The sequence below is a fragment of the Diabrotica undecimpunctata genome, chromosome 1, assembly GCF_040954645.1.
Source record: "Diabrotica undecimpunctata isolate CICGRU chromosome 1, icDiaUnde3, whole genome shotgun sequence".
Taxonomy (NCBI): domain Eukaryota; kingdom Metazoa; phylum Arthropoda; class Insecta; order Coleoptera; family Chrysomelidae; genus Diabrotica; species Diabrotica undecimpunctata.
Window position 1 is genome coordinate 187,902,262 of NC_092803.1, and position 15,977 is coordinate 187,918,238.

General features: G+C 33.3%; 1 protein-coding gene across 1 annotated transcript in view; it reads left to right on the forward strand.

Annotated features, from left to right (window-relative positions):
• Positions 1-15,977, forward strand: part of Diap2 (Death-associated inhibitor of apoptosis 2) — a 64,705-nt gene that overhangs the window by 2,874 nt on the left and 45,854 nt on the right. The window contains exons 2-3 of the mRNA XM_072520808.1: positions 5,570-5,820; positions 8,367-8,545. Of these exons, the coding sequence (XP_072376909.1) occupies positions 5,570-5,820; positions 8,367-8,545 (430 nt within the window). The remainder of the gene's footprint in view (positions 1-5,569; positions 5,821-8,366; positions 8,546-15,977) is intronic.

The window sequence follows — 15,977 nt, forward strand, 5'->3', positions numbered from 1 at the left end:
AACTTTAAGTTGATCTGTTTAGAGTAAACCTTACTTCCCTGCTTCTCCAAGCATACTGTTTGTGATCTATCTGTAAGAAATGATTTCATCCATTTCAATGCCAGTTGCTGTATTCCATAACAATTGTAATTTTTGTAATAAAAGAACATGATCTAGACTATTGAAAGCCTCTAGTTTTTCTAAAATTTTTGATATAAAATGGCTTTATTAATGATTATTATATGGCTCTATTAATAATTAACCAACAAATCTGCAAAGTTAAATTATGTCATCTTTGTGGTATCTTTGTAACCCTAGTGCAAAATAAACAAATAAACTGATGACATATTGACTAGAGCAGTGGTTCCTAACCCACATATATTTGCAGATCATTAATTCTGGAAGTGCATTACCATGGACCACACATATTACATATATCTTATCAATTGTAACCAAATCCAAAGCTGGTTGCTCTCAAATCACTGGTTGCATTTGATCAATTTTTGTGTTTGTTTTTAATTCAGGATAGAGTAGAAAATCCCTGTTCACACTAAAACGTGGTTAGAAATATCATTAGATACTGCAAGCTGCTTGTAGAATCTTGGGGAATCCCAGGGCTTTGTTACAGTACAACTTTTCCAGCCCTATATAAGCTTTAAATGAGTCATTGAAGCTATTGTTATATTAAATTCGCTAGTATCTTCTAGCATAGATATGTAGGAAGATCTGTAGGCCTTACATTGAAAAGATTTCTAATAAGCTTTTTCAAAAGGTCTTGCTACTTTCATATTTCATTTATTCTTGTAGTGTTTAAAATTTATTAAATATATGATAATTGATCTTTAAAATTTGTTTCGTGGAGTATCATTGATGAGAAGTTGTAATAAAGTCAATGTTATATTTTTAATTAAGGATTTGCATCCTGAAATCATTCATTTGCTGGTCTAGATTAGAACTAGGGAAATATTGCCTGGGAGACAGCAATGGACCAAGATTGCCAAGAACACAATATGCACTACTGCATTCAAACCATTCCCTCAAGTTCTTAGGCCATGATATTCTTCATCTTCCCACATTTCACTTTCCTCCAATTTTGCCTTGCATAAGTTGCAATAATGAGTATTTTGGCCCTCTCATCATATATTCTAGGTACTCAAGTTTTCTTCTTTTGACAGCCAGTATTATTTCCGCTTCATTAATTTTTCTTCTAGTTGCTTCTATGATGCTGAGTCCATGATATTCGTAGTATTCTTCTGTTACACCAAAATTCAAAGGTAGCCAACCTCACTCAGGCACTGCACTCACTCATTCAACTCACTCACCCCTAAATGCCTGTAACTTAATCAATTTTGCTCTGTTCACTCTGAAATGTTAACTGGATACTCTTAAGAGTTATGCTATCGAAGTACAAAAAATAAAATAAACCCCCTTCGTTAAAATAGGCATTGTCAATTTAGTTGTTAAATCTTTTTTGTTTGGCATTGCGATAGTTAAATAAATTTTCACTAGCTGCCGACTCAGTCGCATGTTTATTGCTTTCAATATACTTCGTTTGAAGAGGGATTTTGAAGCGTTTTCATGATAATGTATTAGTTTTTTTTTAAGTGGGATAAATTGGACTCCAATCATATTTGTGGAATTATCCCTGTTTCATAAATGTCGTTATATATGTTTGTTAGCTTTGACATATTTTCATCTTGACTCATGATGGTCGTTTATGGTTCCAAGAAGATGGATGTTCATCCAATTATTTGTTTCCCAATAGGTGGATCGGACGAAGGGGCTGGAGATATCACCTGATCTAACATTCTTAGACTTTTTTCTGTGGGCTATAATAAAAGTAAATGTTAAAACAACGGATTATATGGAAGAGCTGAAGGAACGAATTAGAGCAGAATTCTACCAGATACAATTATCAATGTGTTAAATGAGTTTCAAAATAGACTAGGCTGTTGTCAGGAAGTTTGATTGTAGCTGGAAGATATTTTGGGCATCTGAAATTTTTTGATGCTATTTGTAGTATTTGTATTAAAATCTTATTTTATTTTGTGAACATTTACTCAATTAACATCAATGAATTTCAATAAAAGTCCTCTTTTTATGGTTATAAAAATCTACAAGGCATTCCATTTAAAAATATGGCAATGACGTCATTTTACTTAAAGGTTGTACCTTGTACATTTTCTTATAGCACAAGAAATATTTATATTGAAAATAAAAATCGATCTCTTGGAGGAATTTGTCCACAAAAATAGTCGGTTTTTCTGTTATTGATAATATTCCAGACTTTTGCCGCTCTCTGTATATTATAATTAAGTATATATTTGATTTATAATACAATGTCTAATAGTTTTTATAGAATACATATCCTCGATTGGACTATTCAATATTTCAAATTGTTCAAATTGATGTTGTAAATGTATATAAGCTAATATTTTTTTTATAGCTAATATTTTAGTAGGAGTATAATGACAACGATAAAGGGTTTCATATTGATTTGAAAATAATTATTGTGCTGGTTTACTATTAGAGGTGATATAGTTATTTTTAGATATTGGAAATGGTATGTGTGGATTTGTAGGTTTCAAAAGAATCATTTAAGTTTTAAGAGGTCCAAAGATGGTTGATAGTCATATGAGATTGTACAGTACTAGTAGTTGATTGTACTATAATTAATATTGTACAATAACACTGCCTTTTTGTGATATATATACAAAGATTGTGGCTTTTATGTTGACATAAAAGAAAACAAAAACAGTTGGAAATGGAAATATGTGTCTATTGTTATTCAAAATATTCATCGTTGCATTCTATAAACTTTTGCATGCAGTTAAACCAATTGTCAAAACATTTTTTCAATAAGAAAATATAGTATGTAGTATAAGCAAAATATTATTTTACAATGCTTCAGTGGCTTCGTTTGATGTTAAAAATCGTGGAACATGCAATGGAGCTTGTCTTTTCGAAATGAAAAGAAAACACGACTTAAGTTGGGATTGCACGGCAAATAGTTCATCAATTCTACGTTTTCATTTGATAAAAGATTCTATATTTGTAATTTTATATGAGAATTTGCATTTTTCTGATGTGCAGAATGATTTTCTTGCATTTCTGGGTAAACTTCCCTAAATAAATAGTCGTATTTTCCAAGGGAATCGGTGTGTAAAAAAATTAATATGGCTATTTTATTTTATAAAATTACTTTAAACGCTTACAAATCTGGGATTCCCCAACACCATGCGGCCGACGCTACACTGCCAGCGGCATGAAAAAAGAACTTTCTCGGTTAACAAAATACTGGAATTCCCCGAGCGACACGATCTCGCCCGCGCCACTTAATTACCACTACGAAAAAATGAAGCAACCAATGGATGCGTTCTTAAGTTAATCCTTTTCTAATGAATGCGTTTAAATCTTAATTATATATAATCTTCTTTTTGGTAGTTTAAACTAGGTGTTTGCGATCATTAGATTTTCTTCTCGGCAAAATTGGACCAGTATTTCTCCTCTATCATTTCTTTGGTCCAAACCAAAGTTTCCGACTACGTCTTCGGTCCGCACTTCACCTACTTTGACATTAAAATCTCCCATAATAATGTTTACAGCATTTTTCTTTGCGATCTTCATTAGCTGTTTGATCTCTTGGTAGAATTCTCGTATTTCTCTTTCTGGTTTTTCTCCTGTGGGAGCATATACTTGAATAAAGTTAATATTTCGAGGAGTGGTATTAATTTTTAGCATAGCTACTCTATCAGATATAAGTATAAAGTTCTTTACACATTTGCTGCTTTTCTCGTCAACTATAAATGCCACTCCGTTATAATGATAAGGATCTTCATTACCAGAATAGTATATCACGTGGTTATCGATGTTTGTCTGTCCAGATCCAGGCCACCTAACTTCACTGACTCAGAAGATGTTGACTCCTATTGTTTTTATTTCTCTCGCGATGTTATGAGATTTTCCTGGCATAAAGAGACATTTTGCATTCAGGTTCCAATTTTCAATGTATCATTTTTGTTTTCCACTTTCGTGTGGTCCCTAGCATTTAACGTGGAGATTCTTAGCACCCCTTGACCATTTAAGGTCTGCCATGGACTAGGGGGCCTTTTGTTTTCCATAACTTGCCATAGTCATAATATCTTGAGAATATTTTTAGTATATTGGTTTCTCCTTGCCTTACACACCGCAGTATTACAACCGATTAAACCAATATCTGATTGTCGCCTAACCTATTAAGAAGTCATTCTTCTCTAGCCTTGGAGTTAGTAATGGCATAGCTGCTGCCCTATACCATGTTCTCAGTTGATCCGCGGGTGCTTATTTGGCGAACCTTATTTGCACCTATCCTGTATAATATACAGGGCGTCCCCTATCAGCCATACGGGACGCGTCGTATCGGGGTTGAGGACTTCTCCGCCCAGTTTGTCTTATGCGGAGTGCTGAAGAATCCCTACTTAGTTCAGAACTCTTCCTCCACAAAAGCTGAGACCGACCACGTAATATATCCCTAGAACAAATTACTAAATATAGGCAAGAAAGTAGGCGAATTTACTACTTAGACGAAACTATGATATGATACCCATAATCCAGTTAAGAAAGGATGGGCAGATGGTTCAAATATGTGCATATCAAAAATATCTGCAAATAAAGGATTGTGGCTAATTTGTATACTATGAAAGAAGTGAGAGATGGGTTTCGAATGCTTTAAAATTATGTGGGAACAGAATAGAGGATGGAACGTCCCCATTTATCTCCCCTTCATTACTTCCAACTACCTATTACTCTGTAATGCGATCCTAGATACTTAAGACCAAAGTTATCTTCTTTTTTGTACTACTAACAGTTTTTGCACCATGATTTTAATCTTTTTCTTCCATAGTTTGCCTCCACTGCTCCAGCCTTTGTTCTAATTCCCTTTTAGTATTTCCCGTGTAACACTATAATCATAGTACTATTATAAGAAATTGATCAGTCTTTCCCATACCTGACCTAGTACTAATTGGTATTGAAAGTATTTTGTTTTTGAACGTCTAGAGCTGGGAACTCGTCCCCCCCCCCTACTCTACAGATACAGCTTCGCGCTAATCTAGAGTACTACCTACTTTCATATTTAAAGAGCTGATAGATTTACACAAATTTAAACAAAAGAAATTTGTAGACATAATACAGGGTAAGATCACCGGAAGGAGAGGCCCAGGCCGGAGAAGAGTATCCTGGCTCCGAAATCTCCGAGAATGGTATCAAGAGACTACCGCTAATTTATTTAGAGCCGCCGTAAACAAAGTTATTATTGCCAATATGATCGCCAACGTTCGATAATCGGACAGGATACTTAAAGAAGAAGAAGTACTATTTATTATTTTATTATTTTCTTCTAGTCTGCCTTATTTTGCGGTTATTTATGTTACTTTTTACTTACATACATTCCCACCTCTATCAATATCTTAAAAGCTTTTTAAATTATAACCTTTTTATATAGAAATAAAGTGTTTTTATGCTTTTTATACAATTGGAGACCTATATATAAACAATATACCATCACTAGTTCTACCACCATGAATATAAAGTATACGCTTTTCCTTTCCAGGCTGCAAGCGAGGAGAGGTAGTAATGATAGAAATAATCCGGGAAGTAATCCAATTGTTAAAGATTCGTTCCCAAACATCAATGTAGTCGGAAGCGAACAAAACCTGGGAGAGTTGGGAGTTCAAGCTCACAGAGGCCCCAAGAAATCGAATTTTGCTACTGTAGAAGCCCGATTACGTTCCTATGTTGGATGGTCCTCGGATTTGATTCAAACACCAGAAGTCCTCGCCGAAGCGGGCTTCTATTATGAAGGTGAGTTTGAATTAAATGTTACTACATGCTACTATAGCTAGTTGCTCACAAAGAAGTTGCCACTCCTGTCGATTTCTGGCAACGTCCCTCCTTCTTCTGACTCTTAGAATCTGTAGGTCTTCTTCCACATCATCAATCCATCTCCTTCGTGGTCATCCTCTACTTCTTGTGCCCTCTGATTTTGAAAATGTTAATCTCTTCGTGTATTCGTGAACATTCTAGCAATGTCTCCAGTCCATCTAAGTCTCTGCACTTTAAGGAATTTCACAATATCTGGATCGTATAACTGATATAGTTCAAAGTTGTATCTTCGACGCCATAGCCCAATTCAAAGAACGTAGAGTTTTCTCCTTCAATTCTAACGCACGAGCTTATGTTTTGCATTGTTAGTTGGATCAACTTAACTAACTTAGGTGGGATCCCAAAGTCTATCATTGCCATATATAATGCAGTTCTTTTCACACTGTCATAGGCTACTTTGAAGTCGACGAAGAGATGGTGTGTATCTATGTTACACTCTAGTGACTTTTCCAGAATCTGCCTATGTGCTTAAATTTGATATGTAGTTGACTTTCCAGCAGTAAATCCGCATTAATATTGACCAACAATATCCTTTGTATAATTAAGTCTTTCAAACAATACATTGCCGAAGATTTTATAAGCAGATGCTAACAGAGTAATGCCTCTATAGTTCTTACACTCCAGTTGATCACCCTTTCTATGCAACGGACATATTATTCCCTTTAGCCACTCTTCTGGTACCAATTCATTCTGCCATATAAGTACTATTTGTTTATGGATTGCTGCAAAAAGTTGATCACCACCCTTTTTATACATTTCGAACAGATTTCATTGATTCCTGGGGCTTTATTGTCTTTGAATTTTACACTTTATTTCTCTTCCGGTGATCCAATTCCGGTTTTATCATCGATGGAGAATAACGGACCGTTTCATGTTCGGAACTTCTATAGGCTAGCAGGAATAGAGGAATTCAAGTAACCAAATTTTTTGATTATCAGCGACAAACATTGAAAGGTATTGACAAACAGTTCTATTATGTCTTTGGACCATTCCCAAGATATTCATTAATTCTTGCCATAATTCTGATTTAAAATTTCGTTTAAACGGAATGTAATTCTAAAGGAACTCCATGTCTTAATACGATGTCTATTATGGATGTTTCTGCTACTGTAGTGCGACCATTAGGTACTTGTTTTCTCTCTCTGTTATCGGAAGTGGACCGAGAATATCCACTGAAAGTCGTTCAAAAGTCTCTGCGGAAAGATATACCATTTTACCACGACTTCTTGTTCTAGGATCTTACCTACTATTACATAAATCGCATTTTTTGCACCAATATTGTATAACTTGGCGACACTTGATTAAGTAAAATCTGTCTCGAACAATGGCAAGGGTTCTTTTGAATTCAAAGTGTCCTGTAGAAAGTTTTAATGTGTGATTTTAGCATTACCAATTGTTAAACTGTACCTTCTCCAACAAGAACTTCCCACTTCCTATATCATAGACCATTGGAAAGATAACGAGATTTCCATTGAGCCCAGTACTTCTTTATAGTTCCACTATATTTGGTTATTTCCTGGCAAATAGGTCTACTCCATGTTTAAGCCATTTTTGTATGACTTTTAAGTCAATATATTTCTTTTGTCTCTTTTTAAGGTTTCCAGGAAAGTCTGATCATTATCTTCTTCCTGTTTAACTCTGATCCTCTGGAGATTTACTTCTTCGGTTACATTTTCTTTTTTTTTTTCAAGCTGACATTGGCTTGGAACCTGTAATTCATTCAAAGCATCTTGGAATTCTTATAATTGTTCATTTAGCACATTATTCTCCTTCGCCAATTTCTCACATTTGAATTACAGATCGGACTGTGTAGCGTAGCAAAATTGACACCTGTTTTCTTAACTTTTCTATTTCATTTTTACTAATCGCTAGTTGCTCCTTCAAATGAGCAACTTCAGATCCCAGAGTATCTTTTTCTCTTCCGTGGTCAGTTGTGGGAAATAGATTTCGTACCTATAGAGCTATATCTACTATTCTGACATCATTCTTTGGTTCTTCTTTCCTTGCCTGAGATTGGCTTCTACAATTATTTTGCAAATGTTCAATTCTTCCATTCCACAATGAAAACGTCTTCTGTTTTCATTTTGAGATTTTTGTTTGAGATTTTCCAGTATGCTTAACATTTGGCATAAAGTAGGTTTTTGAGGTAGTGACTTCCTCATTTTCTCGAAATATTATTTAGTTTAATTTAGAGCGAGATCTGGAAAGATTTTTGGTTGCTTCGTACTCCTGGGCTGAGATTAGTCTTTTAATATCGGCTGCAACTTCTTGGAGGCTTTCGTTATGTGTTTGATATCGGACTTTCAGCTGACTTTGGAAAATCTGCTTTAGATAGTAATTTTGCCAAGCCAAGCCAAGCCAAATGAACAAGCCCCCAAATAATGTTGAAGATAAGTGTTACTGTTAAATGACTATATATTTACATTTTCTTTTCTACACAAGCCATAATTTTTGTATCGTTTTAGGAATGGGCGACCAAGTTAGATGTTTTCATTGTGATGGAGGGCTAAGAACATGGGATCCACACGACGACCCATGGACTGAACATGCGAGATGGTTTTCGAATTGTTCTTTCGTGAAATTGGTCAAAGGACAAGATTTTGTTACGGCTTGTACTATTGGACAAACTACGGATAGTAGTGTGGTAAGTTGTTTTTCTTTTTGATCATCGAGATGTGGAGTTTATAAAAATCTTATTAAGAATTTTACATAACTTTAGATAACAATTTATTAAATTAAAGTGAGCTTATTATAGATACAAAATTAACAAAAATGATGTATTTGTGCTTCGATAGCATGTTGTGGATTGGCATTTACCTCTGGCCCCATACCCATCGTTAGATATTTCTTTCAAATATATTATCGAGTCGGTGCAGATGTTGTACAGGATCATACAAACAGTATCATTTGTTATTGTTTGGTAAGTGATCTAAATTGTCACGGTGGCTCTTAATGGACTCACCAACATTTTCTGTATTAATGGACGTGGTGGGCACAGTATACATCTAGCCTGGGTGCATTGTATTACACACCGGACCCTTACTTATCTTATGGCAGTGTGATTTTAATTGTATTAGCTACATTTTTTGATGCTTGACCTATGCGTTGATGAGTTTATATGATCATCGGTTGCACCTAGTCTCGTGTACCTATGTTATATTTTTATTTTGTTTTAAATTTTTTATTACAATGTACTTTGTTTGATATAATAACGAATAAAACTAAATCGAATCTATAATAATAACCATAAAAACATTTAGTCCAGTTGGGAGCTCTATAGAATTGGTTGCTGCAAGTTAGACCTTGGGTTTTTGTAAAAATGTTCCAAAAGTAGTCTATAACTAGAATTTGATTATGTTCTAGCTGACACAGTTGTGGAAAATTCAGAAAATCTTTTGTTATGCTAATCGTAAATATCTAGGAAATTATCATAGATATCATACATATCTACGATAAAAATAGATAAAGTAGAATTATTCGCTATTAAATTTCATAACAAAAGTTGTTTGTTCATGTAATAAAAAAATTCCAGCGTCTAGAAATGAAACTTCTACACACGAAAAGAAAAAATTATTAAAAATATCGTTTTTGGAAATTTGCTTATATGTAATATCGAAAAGCTCTTTTAAAGTTTCTGAAAATTTTGTATGTAAAATTTAAGGATATCTGCAAAACACTTCTTTCTTCTTTTGGTGTCTATTCGTTTTGAATATTGGCGATTATTCTGGCTATAATTATTTTATTAACTGATGCTTTGAATAGATTTCTTGGCATTTTTTCTCTAGTTCTTTCTGTTTGGCTTCTCCGATCTTTCTCTTTATATCTCGTTGTAATGTTTTATACATAGAGTTATTGTTCTTGTTTTTCCTTCTTTCTTCCATCAGCTGTCTGATGGAAATTGTCTTGAATGTCGTCTATCGTTTTATTAAGGGATTCTATCTTCTCTTCTGTGCTTTCCATTGTATTATCGATTTCTTTGAATTTACTATTTATTGTTTTGCTGACTATTTTTCTACATTTCATGTTTCTCATGGCAATTTTTTTTTCTGTTTTTCCTTGTGTTTTCTTTAACTTGGTTCTATACAGACCCACTAAAGGATTGTGATCAGATTGAATGAGCGCCTGGGTAGGTTTTAACACTGTTGAAACTATTTCGATATCTTTTGTTAACAAGTATATTATAGTCTATTTGATTTCTTATAACGTTTTCTCCGTTGTCTCTAGATGATTTCCACGTATACAGGGGTCTAGGTGGTAGTTTGTAAAATGTGTTTAGCACGATTAAGTCATGTTCAGCTGCAAAGATACTCCTTGTTTCTCCTCGTTGATTTCTCTCTCCTAATCCATAAGGAGCCCTTATGTTGCCCTTCTTTTCCGTTACCTATTTTAGCATTGAAATTTCCCAAAATACTGGTTTAAAGAAAAATGGACTGAGTATTTTCAGTTTTTGCATAGTATTTTTGAAATCTAGCTATCCAAAAAATTTCAGAGAAATTTTTTAACACTTTTGTATATGTGCTTCTGTAATATTGGAAGACCCTTTTAAAGTTTCTAAAAATTTCGTATGTGAAATTTAAAGATATCTGCAAAACATTGGTGTAAAGAAAAACATTCTGCCTGTTTTCAGTTTTTGCTTAATATTTATTTAATATAGCTATCCAAAAAATTTCCAGGAAATTTTTAACACTTTTGGAAATGTCCTTATGTAATATCGGAAGGTTCTTTTAGCATTTCTGAAATTCCGTATGTAAAATTTGAAGGTATCTGTTGGTGTAAAGAAGAATGAACCGCCCGTTTTCAATTGTTGCATAATATTTTTGCACTCTAGCTATTCAAAAAATTTTCAAGAAGTTTTTAACACTTTTGGATATGTGCTTATGTAATATGGGAATAAGATTTTTTAAAGTTTCTGAAAATTTTGTACGTAAAATTTGAAGATATCTGCAAAATTCTGGTGTAAAGAAAAATAGACTGTCCGTTTTAATGTTTGCATATTTTTGCAATCAAGTTTTCAGGTTTTCTATAACAATTTTGCAATCTAGCTATTCAATAAATTTCCGAGAACTTTTTTACTTTTTTGGAAATGTCCTTATGTAATATCGGTAAGTTATTTAAAGTTTCTGAAATATCATCTGTAAATTTTGAAGATATTTTCAAAACACTTGTGTAAATAAAAATGCAACAAAATATTGCAGTCTAGCTGTTACTAGAACAGTGCAAACTAGAACGTTTCAGCAAGACTACTGAGATCATAAAAAGCATCAAGCAGAGAAAGCTGGAGTATTTCGGACATTTAATGAGAGGTCCCAAATATAGGTTGCTACAAAATATCATACAAGGAAAACGCAGTCCAGGACGAAGAAGAACCTCATGGTTGAAGAACTTGCGAGATTGGTATGGTGTTGATACAAGCATGCTATTTAGGGTGGCAGTGAATAAAATTAAGATAGCTATGATGGTAACCAACATTCTGAAAGGACATGCTACATGAAGAAGAAGAAGTTCTCAGTTTTTGCATAATATTTTTGATTAGAATCAGAATAATGATTGTCCATAAAAATTCAAAGCGTTATTATAACATCCTTTTTTAATTAGTGAATTATCATTTCAGCGCACTGGAACTTTCTTTTACTAATTGCGCAATCAAATTTTGATAAAAAGTTTAATTGTGAACAACTCTACTGTAATCCACAAGGAAACTAAGTTCCTGTAGCTGGCTGTATACTGGATGTTACTATACTACTCTACTATATCCATTTTTGTCGTAGACTGAATTTTTTTTGTAGAAGTTTAAATTTTAGGTGTTAAGCGAGACATTAAAAGCAAATATTTTAATTTGAACCGATAGAATAATAATAAATAAACAAACGTTTATGTTATTAAGAATGTGGTACAATGTATACAGAGATAAGTTTGCTATATGTAATTATTATATAATGTTCGTCAAACTAAGCAATAAAAATATTTACCATTCAATAAATAGCTGAGTAGACAAATCAGCTAGCGTTATCAATAATTGCTTATATTAATATGTAACATATAGATTTAAATACTGAATGTTTCATACACAAAGTCAACAACAACACTAAATTCAAGTCAACAAACAAAAATTACGATTTTTGTCCCCATATGAATGAAAAAAATTATTCAAAAATACATTATTCAAAAATTTTATGATCCATAAGGACTCAGGATATTGCTATACTCGATAAATAATTTCCTAATGAGTTTTCTTGGACAACTGTTGGACACTTGAAGATAAGTTATTTAAAAAAATATATTAGAAGTAAAATGTTTTGTATAAAATTTTTTTGTCGAACGAATATTCTCACACACAGTTACGTCACAAATAATGTTAGAACATGTCAAATGATATTGATATGACATACAAATTCCTTATGCATTGTGGTGAATCTCCAAACGGGCCATGGGAAACTCAATGGGAAATTCTAAATTGTTGAATTCCTGCTGCCCTAATTATTTTACACCAAAAGTCAAGAAAAACTATTTGTAGTGCACTGAAATCTGTATCGAAAACAAACGTTAAAATTGTTCAACGAATTAAACGTATTTCAAAATTTTACAAGAATATAATGCATGTTTCAGGCCACTCCTTAAAGTCAGGCCACACGTAGTGCAAGAATGTGTATGACATGTTGCATTTGGTGATATTGATGTTTCTGATATTTGACAATATTTGAATTGCCAAAATTTGTATTTTGTGATTTATTGTTTAGAAAACAATAAAGTTGATTAAAAAAAAATGTTCTCAGTTGAGGAGAAAGTAGCAATAATAAAAATGTTTTATTCAGGCAATAGTGCGCGAAGTGTCAGTTCTTTATTTAGCGCAAGATATCCCAATAGACCAATTCTAAGTCATTCAATAATTCAAAGGATTTTACAAAATTTTGAAAATACTGAGATCGTGATTTCTAATTATTGTAGCTGTATAAACAATATTGCTGAGGTTCCAAGAAATTTAAAAAATCAAAATGAAATAAATGTATTAACAGCAGTTATAGAAAATCCTAGAATAACTTCTCGGGCCATTGCAGACCAGTTTAATATTCATAATTCCACGGCCTTAAAAAAATTGAAAGGGAATAAATTCCGTTCATATAAATTTCAATGTCATCAAGAACTAAGAGAAGGAGATGCTGAGCGACGAGCGGAATTTTGTTTTGAAATTTTAGAGAGGGCTAATGCAGACAATTTTTAAAAAACATTTTGTTTAGTTTTGAAAACAAAGTTTTCAGTGTTTTATTGTTACATTTTGTTTAGTGATGAATGCGTTTTTACATTAAATAATGAACCAAATATTCAAAATTATAGGATTTGGACAAGAAAGCCTGAGGATATTATTGAAAGCCATACCCAATATCGTCGAAAAATAAATGTCTGGTTAGGAATATTTAGACACAATATTATTGGACCATTTTTCTATGAGCAAAATTTAAATTCAAAAAGTTTTTAGACTTGCTACATGAAGAGATTTTACCGAGACTTGCAGAAATAACTCCAGATGAATTGTTTGATTGAAATGGCTTATTGTTTGAACATTTGTTATAGTTTTATGTTCAGTAAAACTATATGGAAATTATTTGAATTGTTGTATAACCTGGTATTGAATTGGAATGTATTAATATCTTACGTTAAATAAAGATCTGACAGTGCCCGCACTATTGCCTGAATACAACATTATTGCGATTTTTCGAACAATATAATTTATTGTTTACTAGTGGTAGTAGTATTTGGGCAAATTTTCTGTTTATAATTTACTTAATCATAAAATAAAAATATTGAAAATTCAAATATTGTCAAACATCTTACTACATCAATATGATCAAACACAGCACATCATATGAAATTCTTGCACTACGTGTGGTCTGCCTTTTAGGGGTGACCTGAAAAATGTATTAGATTTAATACAGATTTCAGTCCTCTACAAATATTATAGTTTCTTCTGACTTTTGTTGTAAAATAATTAGGGAAGCAGGAATTTAACAATTTAGAATTTCCCATTGAGTTTCCTATGACTCGTTTGGCGATTCACCACCCGGTATAAATTCTAGATACTTTCTCATTCACATTCTCTCACACTTCCATAATAGTACCAAACAAACTTATAAGACTAGTGAAGGAAAACAAACAAGTTAATTTCCACCACTAGTGCATGAAAAGGCATTTGATTGGGAAATGCTGGTCGATAACTTCAGTTGTCTACCTTCGGATAAATCGGTTGTCAAGACGCCTTTACCAGGGAGTCTAGAGTCTAGAGCTCTTCGTGCTAGTGAATCTGCTGGTGTACGGTTTGTAAGAATAAAAAGTCAATTAGGCCAACAGATTTTTACGCCACCTCTCATATTCCAAATTCCCCAATAGGTAAAGGCTTCCGGGACATAATTAAAACGGAATCAGAACTCACTCCAGCCCAATAACCACATCCACCCACAACTCTACCATCAAAATGATTCCAAATAGGTCAGAAATAAAACGCCAAACTCCACCAAAGTCCTTAATATCCACAAAAACCTTACACGCGCAAAGTACTCAACCCAAAATCAAGAACACCGCTTAACCTCAACTAATCTATGCAAATACAGAATTGAGCAAATTCCTTATATGAATTCTACACACTTTCTCATTCACATTCTCTCACACTTCGATAATTCTACTAAACAAACTTCTACTTCTAGTAAGACGCGCGAAGGAAAACAGACAAGTTCATTTCCACCATTAGTGCATGAAAAGGCATTTGATTGGGAAATGCTGGTCGATAACTTCGGTTATCTACCTTCGGATAAATCGGTTGGCAAGACTCCTTTACCAGGGAGGTCTAGAGCTCTCCTCGCTAGTGAATCCGCTGGTGAATGGTTTATAAGAATAAAAATACAACGAGGTCAACAAGTTTTACCCCACTTCTCATATTCCAAATGTCCCAATAAAGGCTTCCAGGATATAATTAAAACCGAATCAGGGCTCAATCCAGCCCAATAACCACATCCACCCACAACTCTCCCATCGAAAGTATTCCAAATAGGTCAGAAATAAAACGCCAAACTCCACCAAGGTTGTCAATATCCACAAAAACCTTACACACACAAAGTACTCAACCCAAAATCAAGAATACCACCCAAACCTCAACTAATCTATGCAAATATAGAATTGAGCAAATTCGTTATATAAATAATCACACTTCCATAATTCTATTAAACAAACTTTGTTTTTTGACATAAAGATTTTTGCCCTAAAAATGTGTTCAATTTTTGAAAACTTCTGTTACTGTAAAACAGAAATGGGAAACAAAATTTAAATTTCAAATAATTAATGTGTTACTTAAAAAACATAACTTTTATTTGACCTGAATTTATGGAACATCCCGTATTTTTAAAATCATGTATATGTCTATAGTTTCTGCAAAGCATATGCGCCTATATTCTTTGGTTTCTGTTCGTGTATGTTTGATTGCCTACCTACTAGTTCCAAGCTAAACGAGCGATACCCAAGCTCGCCGATATTTATGCGGTACATTTATTATCTTTGGAACTCGTACTATTGTTTACCACAATAATTTGCAATGTGGAAATTTTGCACAAACCCCAAGGATAAAATCACATTAAACAAATAAATATCGCTTTTCGAAGAAACTCAGTCTTTAATCGGTAGTATTTTATAAATAAACTGGTTCTGAGAACCTTAAACGATGACTCACATCTTCCCAAGGATGAACTAGAAAGGAATTTTAATCATAGTCTAGCGTCGGTATGTGGACCGATATGGAATTCCAAGTAAATCGACTGGGTAGGGCTTTTTAAGTACTTTTAGGGTACTCTTTTATCGAAAGAAATATTTCGTCTTATCTTATACCCAAACTAAATGAAAAGAATTGAACCAATTAAATTTGAGTTACTGTTAGGATTGGAACAGTGTTGCCAAATGTAAAGTGCTAAAAAGGTTTTTTGAAAAGATACTGGATAACTGGATTGGCTATTTGATATTAAATCGAAGAGTGCTGCGACTGTCACCGATAGTATTATTAAAAAAATGAAGTATGTACTGAAAAGCTAATATTAGAA